At 47.6% G+C, this 20,791-nt stretch overlaps 1 protein-coding gene across 10 annotated transcripts in view; it reads right to left on the bottom strand.

Annotated features, from left to right (window-relative positions):
• Positions 1-20,791, bottom strand: part of SFMBT2 (Scm like with four mbt domains 2) — a 231,323-nt gene that overhangs the window by 42,710 nt on the left and 167,822 nt on the right. For all 10 annotated transcript variants that reach the window (XM_058681954.1, XM_058681953.1, XM_058681956.1 and 7 more), the window contains 4 exons: positions 19,025-19,151; positions 5,724-5,837; positions 2,617-2,659; positions 1,081-1,151 (listed from right to left, as the gene is read on the bottom strand). In XM_058681954.1, coding sequence (XP_058537937.1) covers positions 1,081-1,151; positions 2,617-2,659; positions 5,724-5,837; positions 19,025-19,151 — 355 coding nt within the window. The remainder of the gene's footprint in view (positions 1-1,080; positions 1,152-2,616; positions 2,660-5,723; positions 5,838-19,024; positions 19,152-20,791) is intronic.

The following is a 20,791-nucleotide window of genomic DNA, read 5'->3' as shown; positions in this document are numbered from 1 at the left end:
CTGACATTTTAAAACCATTCTGAAGTTTGAATTCTATACAACAAAATTAGACCAAAAAAAATTATGCCCACAGCTGCACACACGTGGAAGTTTCTTGGTAGGATTACCCTACCCAGACCTCGAGAAAAAAAGTTTTAGTGAGTCTACTCATAAAAATGCTCTCCTCACTACACCCTGGACAGATAGGGTTCCTTCACGGCGTATAGCTTTTAATCCTGGAAGAACTCAGAGTGGGTTTCGTTCTGGCTACAAAACAGGATTCTTAATCAGATATATTATTCAATGTACAAACATGTCTATAATCAGCTTTGTTTGTCAAAGGGGAATTCCCATGTGTGTTTGCAAAGGTTATTTAGAAGATGTACGACTTTACACATTAAAAGACACGTACTATTCGTGCTCAGGTTTCAAACACAGAGGGTTTTAAGGAACAACTCAAGAGCCCACGGGGACTTAAGTATTAACCGCTAGTAGAAAATGCAGGTGGGATGGCATAAAATGTCAAAAGAAGGAGTGCGTGCTGAGGATATTTTCAACGCTTTTTCTTTCCACGTGACCACTCACAGCATACGACCTTAACTGGCTCCTCATTTCCAAGTAGCACTTGGACTCTTCTCCTGCAGACCGAAAGAATTATCTAGAGCTACTGACCAAGAAACAGAAGAGGCACAGAGAACTTGGTTTAGAAATTGTTTTTTAAAGGTGCGCCTGGGGGGCTCGGTCAGTTATGCACCCAACTTCGGCTCAGATCACGATCTCACAGTTTGTGAGTTTGAGCCCTGCGTCGGGGTCCGTGCTGACAGCTCGGAGCCTGGAACCTGCTTCGGATTCTGTGTCTCCCTCTCTCTCTGCCCCTCCCCCACTCACGCTCTGTGTGTGTCTCTCTCTCAAAAATAAACATTAAAGAAAAATCAGAAAATAAAAGAAAAATGTTTTAAAGTAGCTGTATGTGAATAAGTAGCAATGGAGATAAGGAAAAAGAACCCAGAGTTGAGGCATTCTTATATTGACCTGGAAAATACGTGAATGTCCCCCTCACAGACTGGGAAGGGTCAGACAGCCGCAAAGGGACTCACTTACCTGTGGTGTCCAAGGGAGAGAATAAACAAAGGTCATGAGGTATTTTCTCAACAGGCACTGTGGATGGCAATCTGCAGATCAAGAAAACGAAATGATCATGGGTCGCACCCTTTGGAAGACACTAGTCCATTCCAAAGTCCTTTCACAACTGAAAGGGGCTGTTCCAGAAACCCTAGGACACATGCATGTAGCGGCAACACCAATACCCACGGGGAATATCATTTCACACAAGTCGCTCCCCAGTTCTTCCCATAACCCTAAGAAGCCAGTGGAACATCTCCCCCTCGAGTGGACCTCACTAGTCAGTGATGTCCTTCTAGGTCGTTCCAGGCTTTGCCTCTTGCTACAGAATTATAATAACATCCTTAATTACGTTCTTAGACCCGAAGAAGTATTAGCTTGCAGAGACTTGAATGCGAATCAGACTTGTCTTCAATGCCTAACTGGGAACTACCGCTGTCTGGTGGCCTTTGATCTCTGGCAGCTGGGCCGGTGTGGGTCACGGCTACACGAAAAGGATCTTCACAGAAAGCCTGTGAACGGATGGGTCTTGAAATGTCAGGTGGGCCTAGCCTACGACAGAGCTTTGTGGTATGGTTCAGGAACCGCTTGCTGAATAAATATTTTCTAAAAAATGTAGCTGGGGGGAAAAAGAGGTGTGTCGGGTCTCACAGGGTATCCACGCTGGTTGTGCAGAAGAAACCACACCGTCGAAGAGTGACATGAGCTCAAAGTAAACCACGACGAGACCTCAGTTGGGGCAGCTACAGCACCGGTTCTCAAAGGGGGGGTCCCCGGAACCAGCAGACCGGCATCACCTGGGAACTTGTGAGACGTACAGACGGTCAGGCCCCACCGAAGACCCGCTCAGCCGGAAAGTTTGGACATGGGGGTCCGGCAGTGTGTGTGTTTTATCGAGCTGCCCCGGTGACCACGGGTCCACGGACCGCAAACCGGGGAGTTAACGAATTCAGATTTGGGTTCCGTGGTGGGACGGTTGATTATTACTTCCTCTCTGTTTCAGCCTCCTCCAGACACACCTGGAGTCGCATTAACCTGATACACTGCGTTTCGAAACGAAGGTACGAAAAATGCCCCCCAAACTGTTACTTGCATTCAAGTGACAATACTGCTATTATTACATTTCATTTTATTTCGACGTGAGCCTGGGGAGATGCAAAAATGCTGGTCTTAAATTCCTTTCCCTCAGTGTATTTTTATGAAGGAAACGGAGCCAGCTGGCAAAGGCAGAGAAGAAACTCGGCTTCCTTGAGGGCACCCTGCTGGGACCCGGCAGAGCTGGCATCAGGCCGAGGGCCGCCTGGCAGGCCGGCCGCGACCAGGGACGCCCGCGTGCTGTGTGCGGGGCAGGGGCAGCTGTGCGTGACCGTGGGGGCATCGTACATTGCTGTCACCTTTAGGGCACCAAGTGCTAGCTAAGTCCCTAAGGAAAACAGCGACGCCTCCTGCCCTCCATAAAGACAACGCTGTATAGTTGATCGCACAGTTCGGGGGAAAACAGAAACAAAAACTTACTGTTTTTCCGGTTGCACGACTGCGATCTTTCTCTTTTTTTGTGCTGGAAAACAGGCAAGACAGGGCAAAAGGACAATCAGCTTTGCTCACTACTTGGGCAAAAGCTTTTTTTAAAAAATGCCTTCAAGTAAAAACTGTGTCAGTTTTAAAGTAACGGTTTAAACACTGAAAAGTTATTCTATTCATGCCACAATTTTACCTTAGTTTCTTCTAGCATTAGTCTGTGACTCATCAGAAATGAAGTCTAAACAGAATTTAGTGCATTTAATCTTACCACTACACTAGCTACATTATTCTAAAATGTGCTTTTAATAAGAAAGAAAGAGCACACATATCATTACTCACCTAATCCACCTAGTAGGACAAATTGCTGCGAGCAAGATTATCCAGAAGGATTGTTTTTTTTTCCCCACAGAAAGCGTGGGAAGTCAAATAATATTACCATACGGCATACTCCCAAATTAGGATTAGAGGTATGTTTTTGCACTAAAGTATTATTACTGGAAGAAGGATTAGTACCCTGTAAATATGTCTGACGAATATCGACATAACCCAGCCAATAACTATTTTTCAGACAAGAAGATTTACAGTTTATATAACGTATTCGGAGCACCTTACCAAAGATAGACCTAAGACCATGGCATCACTTAATGCTGGCACAGACGATCCCACATCTTCCAGCATATGCGTAATTTCAAGAAAAAAGTTTTAAGTTTATTTTTTGAGAGTGAGAGAGAGAGAGAGAGAGAGCCAGAATCCCAAGCAGGCTCTGAGCTGTCAACGCAGAGCCTAACGTGGGGCTTGATCCCATGAACCTCGAGATCATGATCTGAGCCAAAATCAAGAGTCAGACGCTTCACCACCTGAGCCACTCAGGCACCCCTGAACAGAATTTCTAAAGCTACCGGAGTTTAGAGGATTTAGATTTATAGTTTGTCTCTTCAGAACAAATGCGTGACTGAATCCGGTCATGCCTGGCTCTCTGGCCAGTGGAGTCAAGAGTCTGTGGCACTTTAAGTGAGAAGAAAAAATCAGAATGCCTTTGATAATGAAAAAGTTATTCTATGTTCAAAATTTTAGGACTAGCTTAAAGTGAGGGCCAAGATACTACTCTCATTGGATGATTCGTCGAGCAATACTGTGTATGGGAGAGAATAATCCCTTAAAATCCACCTGTGTGTAATCTGGGCTACTTACTTTGTGGCACACAGGTAATGTATCATCCTACTTTTTTTGAGTGAGTGAGGAGGGGGAGCACGAGTGGGGTAGGGGCAGAGAGAGGAGACACAGAATCTGAAGCAGGTCCAGGCTCTGAGCTGTCAGCACAGAGCCCCACGTGGGGTTCGAACTCACAAACTGCAAAGTCAGATGCTCAATGGACTGAGCCACCCAGGCGCCCCCACTGTCCCACTCTTAATGAATATCGACTAGGACTCAAGTAGCCTTCAAAATCTGACATCAGGGAACAGAACTGATACAGGATGGAAGCTTCCTTTCTAGCAATACTCTGAGCATCTACATACGGCAACCATGTCATAGGAAGTTAGAAAGTAAAGCTAGCATATAAATTAATAAAGGAAATACTAGCAATATCTATTTCACAAAAATTAAAACCCCTTATCTTTAAGGGCTCATCATTTTAAATAATACTCTTGATAAACATTAGGGTGGAATAAAAATGCCTTGATTTATTAGTTTTGAAGATTTTTAAAGGTCCCATTTCAGGATAATGATCTACAACAGCATATGTTAAAACACACACTGCTATATATATTCAAGAGACAGAACTGTTATATTTAAGAACACAGAGTTAGTTCTGGGTTAACTATTAATATTGTTTTAATTCGGCATTTTTGTGATCAGAAGGACATTATACACTTCAAACCACAGTTGAAATCTCACTGGTTGGTTAGTGCTAAGAGTAGCTGTTTGTATGTTATGCCAGTAAATTATTACGGTCAATTATGATTCTTTCAGGGTAAATCTCATGAGAAAAACTAGTTCTTTCTCAGACATGATGATACAAAAACACAGTATTTAGCTTAAATGTTCTCTAATCAAAATAACGAATTGTATACCAAACTGGGAGTCAAGATTTCTTTCATATTTTATTTATTCTATATATGTTATATATTATTTTATACAACATACATATATTATCGTATTTATTTTGAATTTTATCTCTGCCACTCTGTGACCTTCAACCGCCTTAGCATTCTGACTTCGTGTGTCAACCTGTGAGATGCTTACAAATATTCATCTCACAAAGACATTGAAAGCATACATGAGGCAAAAATATCGGCACTCCACAGAACATCTAACAGCAGCTCTGTGTTTTACAACTTAGCTACACTATTTACCAAACTGTCTATTGATAAAAATAAATAAATAAATAAATAAATAAATAAATAAATAAATAAAAAATTTTAAAAAGGGGATGCCTGGGTGGCTCAGTCGGTTCAGTGCCCAACTCTTGATCTCAGCCCAGGTCATGATCCCAGGGTCATGGGATAGAGCCTAGCACTAGAGCTTAAGATTCTCTCTTTCTCTCTCTTCCTCTGCCCCTCTCCCCTGCTCGTGTACTCTCTCTCTAAAAAAAAAACAAAACAAAAAAAAACAGGGAGACCTGGGTAGCTCAGTCGGTTGAGCGACCGACTTCAGCTCAGGTCATGATCTCACGGTTTGTGAGTTCGAGCCCCGCGTCGGGCTCTGTGCTGACAGCTCAGAGCCTGGAGCCTGCTTCAGATTCTGTGTCTCCCTCTCTCTCTGCCCCGTCCCCACTCGCACTCTGTCTCAAAAATAAAAACTGAAGAGTCTCATAAATATGGAGAACAAACTGAGGGTTGCTGGAGGGGGGATGGGTGACGTGGGTCAGGGGCACTAAGGAATCGACTCCTGAAATCATTGTTGCACTAGATGCTAACTAACTGGGATGTAAATTTCAAATAAATAAATAAATAAATAAATAAATAAAAATAAAAAATAAAAAAATGAAATAAAAATTAAAAAAACTTTTAAAGAAAATAAAATAAACAAAAGAGACACAAAAAAAATGGTCTATTGACTCCCCCAAGCTGCAGATGCCGTCCACACTGGACGATACTTACAGACTGTTTTGTGCGGTGTGGTCAAAGGGTACGAATTCGCCTCACACCAGCCCACCGGGAAGATGTCCATGGATTCTACATCAACAATAAACTCCGGAGCAGGAGTCTGTAGGCCTGCATTGGACAAGTCAAGACAACAGGTACAGATTTTACCAAAAAGAGCCAGAAGAAGAAAGGAAAATACAAGCATCCCTGAGATGAGGAAAACATCTCCCGGAACATGGAACAGAAAACTTGGAACAGTCTTAACGACAGATGCCGATACCTGGAACAGAGTACAAGGGGTTCAAGTAAAGTGGAGACTCCAAAAGTCTAAGACTCTTCCTACTGCCAATGGCGGAGGGAAGGGCGGAGAAAGGAGTCTGGGAACAACGGGCACTGGGGCCTGAAAGCACCTTTAAACCTAAGGGAATGCACCTGAGCTCGCGGTCGGGGCCACAGCACACGTTTAAGCCAGCAGACACACTTCCTGCTCAGCCAAGGTCAACCTTCAGCCAAGGGAAGTTTGCATCACGGTTAAAAGGAAGTAGTGAGGCACAGCAAGCCGGGTTTTGAGCAGTGAAGACAGACGATACAATTTCTCTAGGGAACTCATTCACTGATCAGTTTGACTGGGGTTGCTAGTTTCGAGCTCCTTGGGGGACCGCGGACTGCCGCCACGTTGCACAAAACTGTTTACGCCGGAGTGTGTTTTCCAGTGGGGTCGGCCTGTCACCCCGTTTCACGGTCCTACGAATGCCTCGTGACAAATCAGCACCACAGCTATGAGACTGGGAAAGACGGAACACATCTGCATGTAACATGAGCCAAGGTTTCACGGAGCTCTGGCTATAGGGGTCAGTATGGAACCCAGCAAGCTAGTGAGAAGAAGAAACTTCTACACAGACTCAGCAATTCTTTGGGAAAGAAAAAGAAAACACTGAAGGAAGACAGTTGTGAACTAAGAATCAAAAGCGAAGAACTCTTAATAGACACGGGCTCACCGGCTCTGAGCACCTACCCTTGCTTTGCTCTGGTTTCTTCACTGAGAATCAAGGCGAAAACCACACAGTAGAACCCCCTCACACATCCGCGTCGCCACACCACATCTGATGAAATTTTAAGTCGGATCCCCCCCAAAACTTAGCTTCATGAAGCGTGATTCCGGCAGACGTAGGACGGTCCCACCCACTGTAACTCTGACATTCGCTGCACTGGCTCCTACCCCTTACTTCTCATCATAAAGTAGATACTGCAGTAAAGGAGCATGTTATTTGATACACGTGGGGTCCTGATTCAGCGCTAACCCAGTGAACACTCTGACAGCACATTCTCACACACACACACACACACACACACACACACACACACGATCATCGCCATTAGTCACGTTCGACCCCTTCTCAAAAAAAGCAGTACTACGATTACCGATCCCAAATGCCCTTTTGCCTAATTCTCCCATAACGTGAAGGATATATGAGTTAAAGGAAGGCAAACAGGTTGACAGAGATTATTTCTCGACACAGTCGAGTGAATGGAAATCATTTCTGCCTCGTAGGATGACTCAACCCTACTTACCCTACTTGCCAAAGAGACCCTCAAATAAACACGACCACATGCAAGACAGAGAAGTAAAGAAACTTGCCAGGGAGCTTCCAACGTGGAAGTTATCGTCCCTGTCCCGAAGGGCACACGAGTCTCAGGAGGGTCGAACGAAGAGGGTCACTGAGCTGTTCCCTCATTAACTACAGGGCACGTTCTCACGCTCAGATTCCCTAAAATAGCACGGGTTTCTGAGCTACTCAACAACTGTGCTAAGGGGATGAATTCATCTACGATAGACATTTGTATTTCTGGACTTAACGTTTAGATGCAAACCTGATTTTCGAGGTCAAAGGAGTGCTTCCAAAAGAAGCAGAAGGTGAATTTTATAGCCTATTCCTTCCTGAACTGTGACCTTCATCTTCCAATATTCTGCTGGTTCAAACGTCTCTTGGTATTAATGCTTTAATATATACACTTCTGTAACAGTGTTTACATTAATATATTGATATGGCTGTCTTTACCATACCTTAGAATTCTTTGATCATGTTCTCCATTCAAAACAAATATTTCTAAGCTACAATGTGTCAGCTACTATGCCTTCCAGGAAGTTACAGCCCTGTCTTCCTCGTACTTTGAAATCTAACCCACTAAGGCATCTATTAAATATGAACTGGTGGAAAAGTGGGTTATTTATCACCCAGAGACGTTTTCCTGACCCTGAAACTTTTCCAACCCTCCTCTGAACGATGGACACCAATTCCTTATTTCTCTTTATCAATCTTATGCAATATCTAGATATATCTGGCTGGACTCGGAATAATCTTTTTAAAAAATAACGTACTATTTTTCAAGAGCAGGGACCCACGAGCTTTTATAAAAAGCAATCCATTAAAAACATTAGGCGATTCTCCTTACTCTGGAGTCTCCAAACCTGCCAATGCAAAAGCTTAGTGGCTCACTTCAGTAGTCTGACCATTTCCTAGGAAAGCCTCTTGTGAACAACACAAGGTCAGGTTCAACCCCGGACCTCACTGCAGCTGTATCAGTCAATATGGAGTCCGCTCATTCATTCTTCCCCAGAACTTTCATCCGAAAAACCATCGGGAAGCCTCGATCTCTATCTGCCTAAATAAATTATGGTATATCGTATGATGGGATATTCTGCCATTTGTAAGAAAAGATCGAGAAACCACTTCATACACTTACACGTAGAGACGTGTCCGTGTTTTGTTGAATAAAAGAAAAGCAGAGGGCAGAACACAACGTGTGTGTATAGTAGGTTATCATCTGTTTAAAAGGGGGAGATAACATATATTTATACGTGCATACGACAGACCTGGAAGGAAGTACAAAACACTAACAGTGGCTGTTTTGCTGGGAAAGGAGCTTAGACACTGAGGAATGGGGAAGGAGGGGGAGAGAAACTTTTACGCATTTTGGCCCTTGCGAATGAATCGCCTAATTCACAATCACAACCTCACTTTCACCACAATAACAACGCAACACAAAACGCTCTGAGAAGAAAGGAGTCACGTGCCTGAAGAGTACTGCCACAGAGGCCAGAGTCATGAAGGACAAGTGACCTTCACAGAAAATAAAACCAGACCGCGATGAATCATCTCGCTGCTAAGCGGGGAAAGACGTTCCACGCTCACAAAGCAAACGTGAGGCGGATAAACTTCTCAGAGCCACTTTGGAGCCTGCGAAGACTTCTGCGATTCGCTACACCCCACGACCGTGACGTCGGATCCGTGGATGGCCGCCCCTTCCACGAAGTCCCACTGTCCTTCCTAACGCACGGGCTTCAAGAAGAACGAGCCCCACACCTCAGTTCAAAGGCAGGAAGGGAAGAAAGGCACGAGGTGTTTAAGGAAGGAAGTCAACCTTGCTCAGAACTCTCAGGAAGAGAGGCCGCAGCAAATCGTGACAGGCTCACGTGTGCGATGGAAAGACGGGGCGTCAGAGGGAAGAAAGCTGCTTGGCGATGTGGGAGCCGGCAAGACCGGGGGCCGGAAACCCCGTGTGCCGGCCGCCAGCCTCCTCTGGTCTGAGGGGGCCCCTCTACGAAGCCAGACTGCCACGGCCCCCCGCCAGCTGTGGAGCCAAATTCCTACAGGCAATGCTGTGGATGGCAAGACCGGGACAGGAAGCAGGCCACCTGGAGGAAAGTGACAGAAAGGGGATCCGGGGTGTGTGTGTGTGTGGAGAGGGACACTCACGGGTCCGCAAACGCTCGCCGCACAGCCCGCAGGCCCAACACTTGCCAGGTGTGCGATCTTCACCAACAACCCGAAGCGACGGGGACTGGGTCCGTCCCCGTTTTCCAGATGGGTAAACCGAGGCACAGAAAAAGGCCAGAGAGGAGAATCTGACCGTAAACAATAGAACGCTGGGGAAAAAGCATTAGGAGAAGGCATTTCGGGTGGGCGCTTTTCTTCCTTTGTCCCATGTTTGTTTCTGGGTTTGGGTTTGGTTTAGTTTGGTCGGTTTAGCGCCTGTCCCATTCCTATTTGGGCCCCCATATCCCTCCTGCACGGTCCCCACGATGAGGTGGCCCCGGCCGCCCCCCACAGAAGGGGAAGGAGGCTTGCCCCCTCCCCACGGGCAGACGACGACAGGCTGGGGCCTCTGAAACAGGAAGGCGGCCCGACAGCAGTCCCGTCCATGCTCACGGCAGCTCAAAAGCCCAAGTTAGGTGTGGGTCCTGTAAGCAAAGCCCCTGGAGAGGCGATCCGCCAGCCGCCCGCCAAAAGCCTTCCCCCCAGCTACACATTTCGCCCAAGACTTTGCCTAAAACAGGCAGTTCTGTCGCCGGCCACCAAGGCCCTGTCTCATTGAGCATCAGCTTTAGGGACAGAACAGACCGGGGAGGATGCAAAGCCTGTGCCCACAGACCGTACCCACTGTCCGACCGGCCTCTTTAACTTTCGGGAAACCCTGTTCCGAACCCCTGATCTGCCGACACAGCTTCTCCCAAAATTGTCTCAAGCAGGCCGTCCCTCCTTTTCAAGATTTTAAAACCACCCACGCTGGCTTGAAATATAATTACTTTCACATTTGCAATTTCCCTTGTTTGGTTTTTGCAAGCCTCGGCGAAATGCTTATTAACCACCTGGCTCTTCCACAAATTACAGAAAGGCTTAAGGGGCACTTTCCTGCACCTGCTCTCCTATATATGAGAGGTGGCCTCGACGGGAGCTCCTTTAGACCATGCCACACCTTGCCCGTTAGATCTCAGCGTCCTTCACAAACCCTAGCACCCAGAACAACCATCTGGGGAGGGTGCCTTTATTTACTTTTTTAAATGTTTATTTACGTTTGAGAGAAAGAGAAAGTGAGAGAGCGCAAGGAGGAGAGAGAAAGAGGAAGACAGGGGAACAGAAGTGGGCTCTGTGCTGATGGCAGAGAGCCCCATGTGGGGCTTGAACCCACAAACTGTGAGATCGCGACCTGAGCTGAAGTCAGACACTTAACCAACTGAGCCACCCAGGTGCCCCTGGGGAGGGGGATTTTAAAATGCAGATTCCTGGGCCCTGCTTCGGATTCAGATGCACTAGGTCTGTGGTGGCCCCAGGAATCTGCATTTTAAACTTCTTTTTAATGTTTATTTTATTTATTTCTTAAAGAGAGACACACAGAGCAAGCTGGGGAGGGGCAGAGAGATAGAGAGAGAGAGACAGAGAGAGACAGAGAGGGAGGGAGAATCCCAAGCAGGCTGTCAGCACAGAGCCCGATGCGGGGCTCGAACCCACAAACTGTGAGATCATGACCTGAGCCGAAATCACGGACTGAGCCACCCGGGCGCCCCAGGGATCTGCACTTTAACAGACTCCTCCCGTAGATTGGGAGATGGAGGGAATTTACTGGAACTGAACCGAGCATAGGGAAACACTGACCAAAGAGCTCTTGAATGTTGGTTTTATCCCACTGGCTCAAAATTCAGTCGGCAAGATAGAAGTTGTTAAGGGACCGCTGTATCTTAGATCACTTTCTCGTTCAGAAACACGGGTTTTACTGATTCCTCCTTACGTACGCAGCGAGCATTTAGCGAGCCAAGTGCACACGAACTCTTGTGCGGACACTGTGCTCTGTGACAGGCAGAGACAGTATGGCCCTGTGTCACAGAGCGCCAGCGACAGCGTTAAGGTGTGCACAGACACGGGAGTTCTCTGTTCTGATGGACCTCAGGCTCTGTGCAGGGAGGCGGGGCCGAAGAGAGAAGGGGCCGCCTGTCTTACTGCTCACCGGCCACCCCTCTTCCTGAGCCGTCACTGTCAGGTGCAAACACGACGAGGAGCACTTCACTCCACCAATCTCCACAACCATCCTACGAGGTACAAACCCCCATTCTACACATTTTATGCAGCTGCACCAATAAGAAAGGGGGTTTTAAACTCAGGAAGCACCCGAGGTCACACATCTAGGAGGCGGATGTGCCGTGGGGAGGCGTGCAGACGCACAGGGTATCAGGAGGAAGGCGATGGCTGTTACGGCGCAAAGCCAAGTCTCAGGGCCCCATGAAGGCAGCAGGGCCCAGGGAACAACGGCAGGAGTAGGGGACGAAGATCCGGACCAAGGAGTGGCAGTGAGCCGCAAAGATGGAGACTCACGGGGACACGGGGCACTGAGGGGACTCCTTGGGCATGGGGGTGGGCACACAGATGTGAGTTACCCTACGCCTGCTGGCTTGGATGGTTTTCTAGTTTCTAACGTGGGTCAGAGGGGAAACTCGAGGAGAAGAGCCAACGGGAGGGGGGACGACAGTGATGCCCGACTGGGGAATACGAGCATCCACATGGGGGACACTGTGCAGGCGGGTAAACAGGGCACCAGGGGAAAAGACTGTGATGAGCTCTGACCTTTATGTGTGAAGGCAGATGAACGAAGCAATGCCTAGAACACTCATCTAAGGAGGAGTCCATGGGGAAGAGAAAGCTGCCTGGCCTGGGGTTCTGGAAAAGATGCAGGGGAAGGAAGGGTCAACGTAGGTCAAATACTGCAAACAGGAAAAGGGACAGAAACAACCTAGAGATGGAGAATCCTAAGTGACTGCAGGGAACTTCTGTAAACAAACAAAGAAACAAAAAACACAATCAAAGCAGGAGACAGAGAGCATATCTCAACCTTCTGATCAAGAAAGAGATAAAACTGAGCGTGAGGACAACTGGAGGCAGGAAAGGTGATTACTGGTAACAGGAAAGGGCATGATACCTGCCACAGGAGGGGGGAAAATGCACCCGGTCTCCCCACAGATGCTGGGGTGCTGGCCCAAATGCGAGCAGAGTGAACTAGACATGTCTTGTAGTGCTGCTTTCTTATTTTATCTTTTTAGGTGTTTATTTATTTATTTTGGGTTGAGAGAGCACAAGCAGGGGAGGGGCAGAGAGAGAGAGAGAGGGAGACAGAGAATCCAAAGCAGGCTCTAGGCTCCGAACTGTCAGCACAGAGCCTGACGTGGGGCTCAAACTCACGAACCGTGAGATCGTGACCTGAGCAGAAGTCGGACACGGCGCTACTTTGCTTAAAAGCGATGAACTGTTGACCAGCTACCTCCACGAAAAGAATACGCTTTCACCATTTCATTAGGTGATCTAAGATCTTGCATGTTCTATTTGCCACACAGCCAGGTTTTCTTTGGTGATGAGGTAGAGAAAGGGAATGCCGGTTACCGCTAACCGGACCTGCGCACCAATTCCCACCTTCCTGTCTTCAGGGGATACAGAGCTGGGAAACAAACTCCCAGGCTCCCCTGCACGATGATCCTGAGGACAGAGCACGCTCCACCGATGGTTATCTACTCATGGGAGGTGCGGAGGGCAGCGTGAGGCCGGGGCGGTCCTCCTGCCAGCAAGCAAAGGCCACGAAGGCTGCAGCAGCCGGCTCCACACTTCTGTTTCTGCTCATGAACTTCAACAGTCCCTGGAGACACTGCAGGGGTGCCACTGTGTCCTCACACGCTTTGCAGCTGAAGCCAGTGGCAGGCCAGCGATTGAGGCTTCCTGCCCTTGGGACTCCAAAGTGCTCTTGAAATGAAGAGTCCCCCAGTGGCCTCCTGACTGCAGCTCTCTCAGTGATCGTAGAGGTACCTTGTTTCCAGGCACAATCCCGTCTTGCTTGAAACACTGACTCTCAGGGGCGCCTGGGTGGCTTAGTCGGTTAAGCCTCCGACTTTGACTCAGGTCATGATCTCACAGTTCGTGGGTTCAAGCCCCGCATTGGGCTCTGTGCTGACAGCTCAGAGCCTGGAGCCTGCTTCTGATTCTGTGTCTCCCTGTCTGTCTCTGCCCCTCCCCCACTTGCACTTTCTCTCTCTCTCTCTCTCTCTTTCTAAGAATATATAAACACTTTAAAAATTAAAAAAAAATAAAAGAAAAAAAGAAACACTGACTCTGTTTCTTGACTGACATCAGGGCGCACAGACTGTCCCTCCAGTGTCTAAGCTCCCGAGTCCGGAAACCTTATTTCCCCTTGGTAATAAGTGACGTGTTTAGCCTGCCACTGAGCTACTTAACAGGGTGGATTGCGCTTTACTGCCCCCCACTTCTAGAAAATCTGAGTTCTGGGCCTTGACAGGCCCGAGAGGCTCACTTTTTACTGGAGTGGAGCATCTAGAACCGTGCTGTCCCAGAGAGTCTCCTGCAAGGATGCAGACTTCTAGATCCGTGCTGTCCAAATCAGCAGCCGCCAGCCTCCCGTGACCACTGAGCACTTGATTGCAGGTAGTGCTACTGAGGAGCTGAAATTATAACTTGCTTTCACTGAAAACAAAGCAGCCACCTGTGTCTAGAAGCCACGCGGGGGACAACACAGAACCAACATCTATTCGCAGCTCCTGAGACGGTCTCCTGCGGGAATTCTCATCTGGGATCCATGAATTCCAAGGAGGTCCATCCGAGAGCTGTTCTGAGAGGGTCCATGGATCGTCTGAAATGGTACCCAAAATTGTGTATGTGTGCAAGTGTATCTTCCAGAGTGGCAACAGCTTTCAGGAGAATCTCAAAGGGGTCTGTCCCATCCCAAATGTAAAAATCTGCTCTGGGATGGGGGCCATCCTGGGGATGTCAGCACATTCTCGGTTCCAGTAATGTGACTTGATTCAAGATAGAGTGAATTTTCCAGGACTCTGATATAGGAACAACCTAAACCCTCCATTAAATACTTCTTCACTCCCCCCTGGTCTGAGCCCTCACCCCTATGCCGCATGGAATCAATTTTGCCATGAGGGGCTCAAGTGGGAAACTCCATTACCCTTGCTTAGTATGTTATCCCATTCATTCATTCATTCATTCATTCATCAGATTTGAAAGTGAACAAAGTAAGAAGGCAAGGAAGGCAAGAAGCAAGCCAAGTCAGCCTCTGGGCCGCATGCAGATGAGGAGAGGACAGCCTAGGAGCCTTTGAGAGGCTGGGACTGAGGAGAGGCGCCTGGTTCCAAGTCTAGGAATCAGTCAGGCCTCGAATCCCCTTGTCGATTCCACACAGTCAGGTAGATGCCTCCGCCAGGCAGGCGACTGGAGGTTCACATGCTAGAAAACGTGCACCAGAGCGTTCTGACTTAGAGTCAGAAGCACCAGGTCAGGGAAACGACCAGGCCAGGAAATGGCGTTATGTGAGAGTCCGTGCACTGAGCGTGAAAGGTCTGCCCCTTCCTGCTGTCACCCCCAACAACCCAGGTGACCCGACTCAGGACACTGGCCGTAGCGGGTGTCAGAGTGAGGACCCCGCAAGCCTGGCCCGGTCAGGGACATGCCCTGTGCCAACTCTGAAGGGTGCGTGACACTTAGAGCCAGTGGCGGAAAGGAAACCAGCAGAGGCAGGCCTAGGTCGCTCACCGCAGCCAAGAAGCCAAGAGAAGATCAGACTGATCAGGGAGTGTCACTGGACGGTTCCAAAGTGCATGCATTTGTCAAGAGGGGAAAAGGAGACCTCACGTCCGTCCCTGAACCGTCAGAGTGTCTTACGTTTAACTCCCTCCGCTGAAATCCTACACGAGACTCAGACTTCAAGAGTCCGCCGGCTGTTCCTGAGGGCGCTCGTCTGCAGAAATCGGGGACCACGGACACGCAGCCCTGCGTGTTCGGTGCTTGCTGATGGGGGATGTGAAGCTCGCGGTGACAGGATGGGAGTCCTGAACGCCAGGAAGCTACTGCCCGAAGCTATACCCGGCGAAGACTTCACAGACTGACACTCACACAGTACGTTCTCCAGGACTGAGTGTGGAAAAATTTAATTTTCTCTAGGTTTCCTTTCAGAGGGCAGCAAAAAATAAAGATTAGGAGATGTCGGTAATACCCAAGCTCCCTGTTCTTAAGATTTTCATACGTCTCCGCAGACCTGAAGACTCTAGGTCGTCTTCGTGTTTCTGTCCTTGTGTGTTTGTTTTTATGACAGATCAGAACCAAAAGCAGCGGGCACCAACTCCCCCAGGACGTCATTCCCTCCCTGCGCTCAAAGCACAACGAACACCAGCCGAGAGAGTCCCCCTGCCTGTTTTTCACGTGCAACAGCACTCCCCAGGTCAAAACCGGGTTTCAGTGTCCCCTTCCAGAGCTCTCTTCAAAAATTTCTGTAGTGGAGGCAACAAAAAGGGCCACATAACTTTGCAGAAGTGAAGCCTGCTGGTGGCCATACCTTTTATGGCATCAAAGGAATGTTAGCGCAAAGGCTAAAAGTCATGTATTCAGGAACATGGAGCTTCCCACATCTCTTCTAAACCGGAGGACAGGATGAATAACGAGGGGGTAAGAAAAGCCAAGGAAGGCATTGCAAAGCTGTAAGCCCTCTCAGGGAGCTAAAGCATCATGAGGACGGGTGAAGACCCTCCTCGTCCCCGAGGACAAGCATCTGGAACGCAAGTAGAAGGACCTGGTGTGGGGCGGGGACAGACGCGTGAATGCAGGGCCGTGACGCTAAAACATCACCACGGACAGCAACCTCTACTATATGGGTAATGCTTATAACTGTCGATCTGACCGCCTCGAGCAGAGTACTGACTCAGGAGAAACACTGCAACGTCCTCTCTAAATCAAAGAAACCCCATCATCCTTGCGCTCACCGTCCACGGTTCCGGAGAGCTCCCAATTCTTTCCAAATGTGCACCCAAAGCAATACTACCTTCATCTCCCATATCTCATCCATGGCCCCCCCCCTCTTCAACATCGGCTCTTTTATAGACACTTGAACCGACCTCCAGAGACGTCACGTATTAAGTAGAAAATGATCATTTTAATTACCTAAAAGTGGTCGATTAGCCATGTGCTGAAAATACTTCAAATCAACTGAATGCATAAAAATAACTAATGAATTGTTATGAAGTATTTGATCTGTTTCAAGTGTCAAGTAAGCGGTCAAGTGTCAAGTAACCAGAATCACCATCATCATAAAAATAACTTAACGGCCACAAAGTGACCATAGCGAATCTCTAGCATGCGTTCCCAGGACAAAGGAAAGAGAACAGTATATACATAAAACTGAGGAATAACAAGAAATAAATGCCATTAAGTTCACTGGCACTTTAAAAGGTAATATTCAGGGGCGCCTGGGTGGCGCAGTCGGTTAAGTGTCCGACTTCAGCCAGGTCACGATCTCGCGGTCCGTGAGTTCGAGCCCCGCGTCAGGCTCTGGGCTGATGGCTCGGAGCCTGGAGCCTGTTTCCGATTCTGTGTCTCCCTCTCTCTCTGCCCCTCCCCCGTTCATGCTCTGTCTCTCTCTGTCCCAAAAATAAACAAAAAACGTTGGAAAAAAAAATTTTGATAAAAAAAGGTAATATTCAGTGGGGGCCCAAAACAAACCCCCCCCAAAAAAACCCAAAATACAATCGAGAGCCAAGAGACAAAATGGGATTTTACTTTATTCGATCCAACAAACACAGGATTTTGATCAAGAATTCCACGTGGATAATATGCAACAAACTGTTCCTAAAAAATTTTTTTTCTTAATGAGTAAGGGCTGGGAAAAAATGGACGATCTACTTATTTTCTGCTCTGCTTCCTAACGCTAACTGATCTCGCTGCTACAGGATAAAAAAGCACTCTGGAGAATAACAGCTGACATGAGCTGCCTCACATTTCTTTGCTATAAAAATGGAAATTTATATCCCAGTGAAAAACAATATTAAGGAGAAAAGCCTGTCAGAAATGTTAACTCTACCCTGTTGCCGCTCACCCCTGTTTTTAAGAATTGGGAATCCGTAGGGTTGGGTGAATTAAGCGACGAAGATGACAAGGAGAAGGAAACTGACCCCAGGCATATCGTAACGTTCCTCCAACTATAAAAATCAGGACATGCTTTGCCTGCGTGTCTGTGTTAGGTAATTAACAGCTGTAGAGCACTCTGGAACTACAAACCACTAAATAAATAATGACTGCCAAAGAATTTTAACGATGATGTGCTAAATAATGATGAAACATGGGCTTTGAACTTTACCGCGTCTGCTTTCGAATGAATCACGCAAGCAAGGTCCCGATCTCGCAACGTGGCTTAGCCCAGTATGAGGTGGCAAGTCTGATGGAGCGATGGGAAGTCACGGAAGGGATCCTGTGTTTCCAACAGCAGGTGACTCAACTTTACACGTAGTGATGGAAGTAAGGTCGCGTTCTCTTCCCGCGGCTGCAGAAAGAGCCCCGTACTGCCTGTGTCTGCCTGCACTGTGGCTGATTCCTACCAGAGGCCATTTTACTCGAAGAGCCACCAAGCAATCCACCTTTTGAGATTTTCTTTTAGTTCAAGTTGATTTTGAAATCCTAAACCACGGTAACATTTTAAACTGTTTTCCTGGGAATTGAGGACACCGGCGACGCTCACCTACCATCACTGTTCTCTCCCCTTTTCACTCCCTTGGACTCTACTATTTAGGAGACCGTCAGCCTCAGAACTTCTGGTGCTTTTTAGATGTGCTCTTCCTAAAGAGATAGGAGGAAGATACGAGCACCACTTCCGTGGCCTTCCAAACTTTCCATTCCAGTGGCGGTAGGGGATGCCATGACAGTTAAAATATGGGCCGAGACAGCTACCATGATTTTCTCATTCGCGACTAGTCTTGTTTTTCCATATACGTTTAAAATAATTAATGTCACGAGACTGAGATACAAATAAACCCAAAGAATTCAGATCACGGAAAAATGGGAAAAACCTTACAGATCAGACTCATCTGAATTCTTCGTCACTGGAAACAAAACATACAAAATGTAGTCTTTCCAAATCTAAAATCTGATCAAGGTTCCTCTTATAAAGTAGAATGTTCTGTGAATTATCTGCACAACTATAAACAAGCTATAGCTATAAACAACAGTTTAAACATCATTAAACACATAAGGCTAAATCTTGTGTATTACATATTTAGGCAGAAAGTCATCTCTAGTTACTATTTTGAGGTACAACTAAAGATCCATGGAAGAAACCAACGTACAGAGTGTTATTCACAGTAAATTGCAAATATATAATTTTATCCTAATAACCAAGACCTCAAATACCAGTTTTAGTGGTTCATATTAATTTAATTGTGACACTAGCTTTTATAATCACAGATGCAAAAGGACCACTGTGTTCCAAACATAATTATCACACCAGTGTCTCCTTTCATGAAATCATGAGTCAAGACGAGAGACTCTGAACAAATTTGTGTTTGATGAGTTTGACTCATTTAAGAACACTGAATAATTTAAGATCTGTTTAAGGAAAAGGAAGGCAAAAGGCGTTGTTTCTGAGAAGTACTACGCGCACCCTGCCACTTCCAGACGCGCCCTAAGTTCCCCAGAACGACCGCCAATGGTGCGTACCTTCCAGGTGAAGCCACATCAGCCGCCCCTTCACGCTGACCACAGAGGCCACGCAGAGCTCTCCCGGGTTCCTGGGGTTGACGGCTTCCAGTTTCATGTTCTTTGTGAAACCCCGACTGAATGATGTCTGAAAGAGAAAAGAGCGGACACTGAGCCAGAGGGCACCACAGCAGGGGATCGCGCAGCAACAGAGGGGCCCGCCGGGGACGCGAGCACGCAGGCACGCACGCACGCACACGCACGCGATGCACGCGGATCTCCTCCGTAAGACAAAGGTTTCTCCTGCCATTCGCGAGAAAAGAACCCTGCCCTGTTTTCATCCCAGAGCTAGAACTCCGCGGGCAAACAGCAGGCGCCTAATAATATCTGTCCAGTGAGAGGGTGGATATGGTCTCTTTCTAGACCCACGCATGCCCTTATTTCCACGCGACCACGGACATGCAAATCATTTCTTTTCCTTCCCTATGCTTCTCACTCACATCACGCCTGGGCATATTCGAGGGTGTGAGGAGACAGCCTGAGTCTCCATGCGGCCTGAAGAACACCCACTAGCGTTGTTTATAGAGGTCTACTGGTGACGAATCCCCGTGGTTTTATCTGAAATGGTCTTTGTGTTACATGTATGCCTTGGGCTTACTTTTATTTACGTTCTAAATTCACTTCTTTTTAAAAGGTTGCACACAGGAGGGGCGCATGGGTGGTTCAGTCGGTTGAGTGTCCCATTCTTAGTTTCAGCTCAGGTCGTGATCTCACAGTGGTGGGATCAAGCCCCGCATCGGGCTCTGAGCTTGGGAGTCTCTCTCTCCCTCCCCCTCTCTCTCTCCAAATAAATAAACATTAAAAAATAAAAATAAAAATAAAAATTTACACGTAGGAAAATTCGCTCTTTTCAGTGCCCTGTTCCTGAGGCTCCCGTACAGTCGTATGGTCATTAACGTCAATCAACAGGCAGAGGAGTCCCTTCACCTCCAAAATGCTTTTGCACTGGCCCTTCGGTGATCAATCCCTCCCAGACTCCCAATTCCTGCACCACGGGCCCGTCTTCTGTTCCCAGAGTTGTGCCTTTTCCATAATATCACAGAAACGGAACCATACATGGTGCAGTCCGGCTTCTTCCACTTAAGCAAAACGCATTTGACATTCATCCATGCTACCGCACGAACGGAAAGTTCATTCTGTTGTACTGCTGAGTGGTTTCTGTAGATGTGCCACGGTCCACCCCTTAACCACCTGAAGGACATCCGAGCTGTGTCCAATTGCTGGTGGTCGTGAATAAAGCCGCTGTAAACAGTCAAGCCCAAGTTTCTGTGTGAACAGGGTGTATCAGTCTGCTTGCGATGCCCGAACGCAATACCACAGACTGGGTGGCTTTACCGACAGAAATTCACCTCTCAGTTCCAGAGCCTGCAAGTCGGAGATGAATGTTGTCGGTAGGGCCGCTTTCTTCTGAGGACTCTCTCTGGCTTGTAGACAGCCACCTTCTCCCTGTATCTCCGAACGTTCCTTCCTCCCCGCATGCTGTCTGCATCCTAATTTCCACTTCTTGTATGGACACCACTCATTTTGGATTAAGGTCTACCCGTAGGGTTTCATGCTCCCTTAATTGTGTCTTCAGAAACTCTAACTCCAGGGGCGCCGGGGTGGCTCAGTCAGTTAAGCGTCCAACTTCGAATCTTGCAGTTCATGGGTTTGAGCCCCACATCGGGCTCTGTGCTGACAGCTTGGAGCCTGAAGCCTGCTTCTTCTGGGTCTCTTTCTCTCTCTCTC

The sequence above is a fragment of the Neofelis nebulosa genome, chromosome 8, assembly GCF_028018385.1.
Source record: "Neofelis nebulosa isolate mNeoNeb1 chromosome 8, mNeoNeb1.pri, whole genome shotgun sequence".
NCBI lineage: Eukaryota > Metazoa > Chordata > Mammalia > Carnivora > Felidae > Neofelis > Neofelis nebulosa.
Note: the sequence above shows the minus strand (reverse complement) of the source record. Positions and strands in the feature narration are given on the sequence as shown.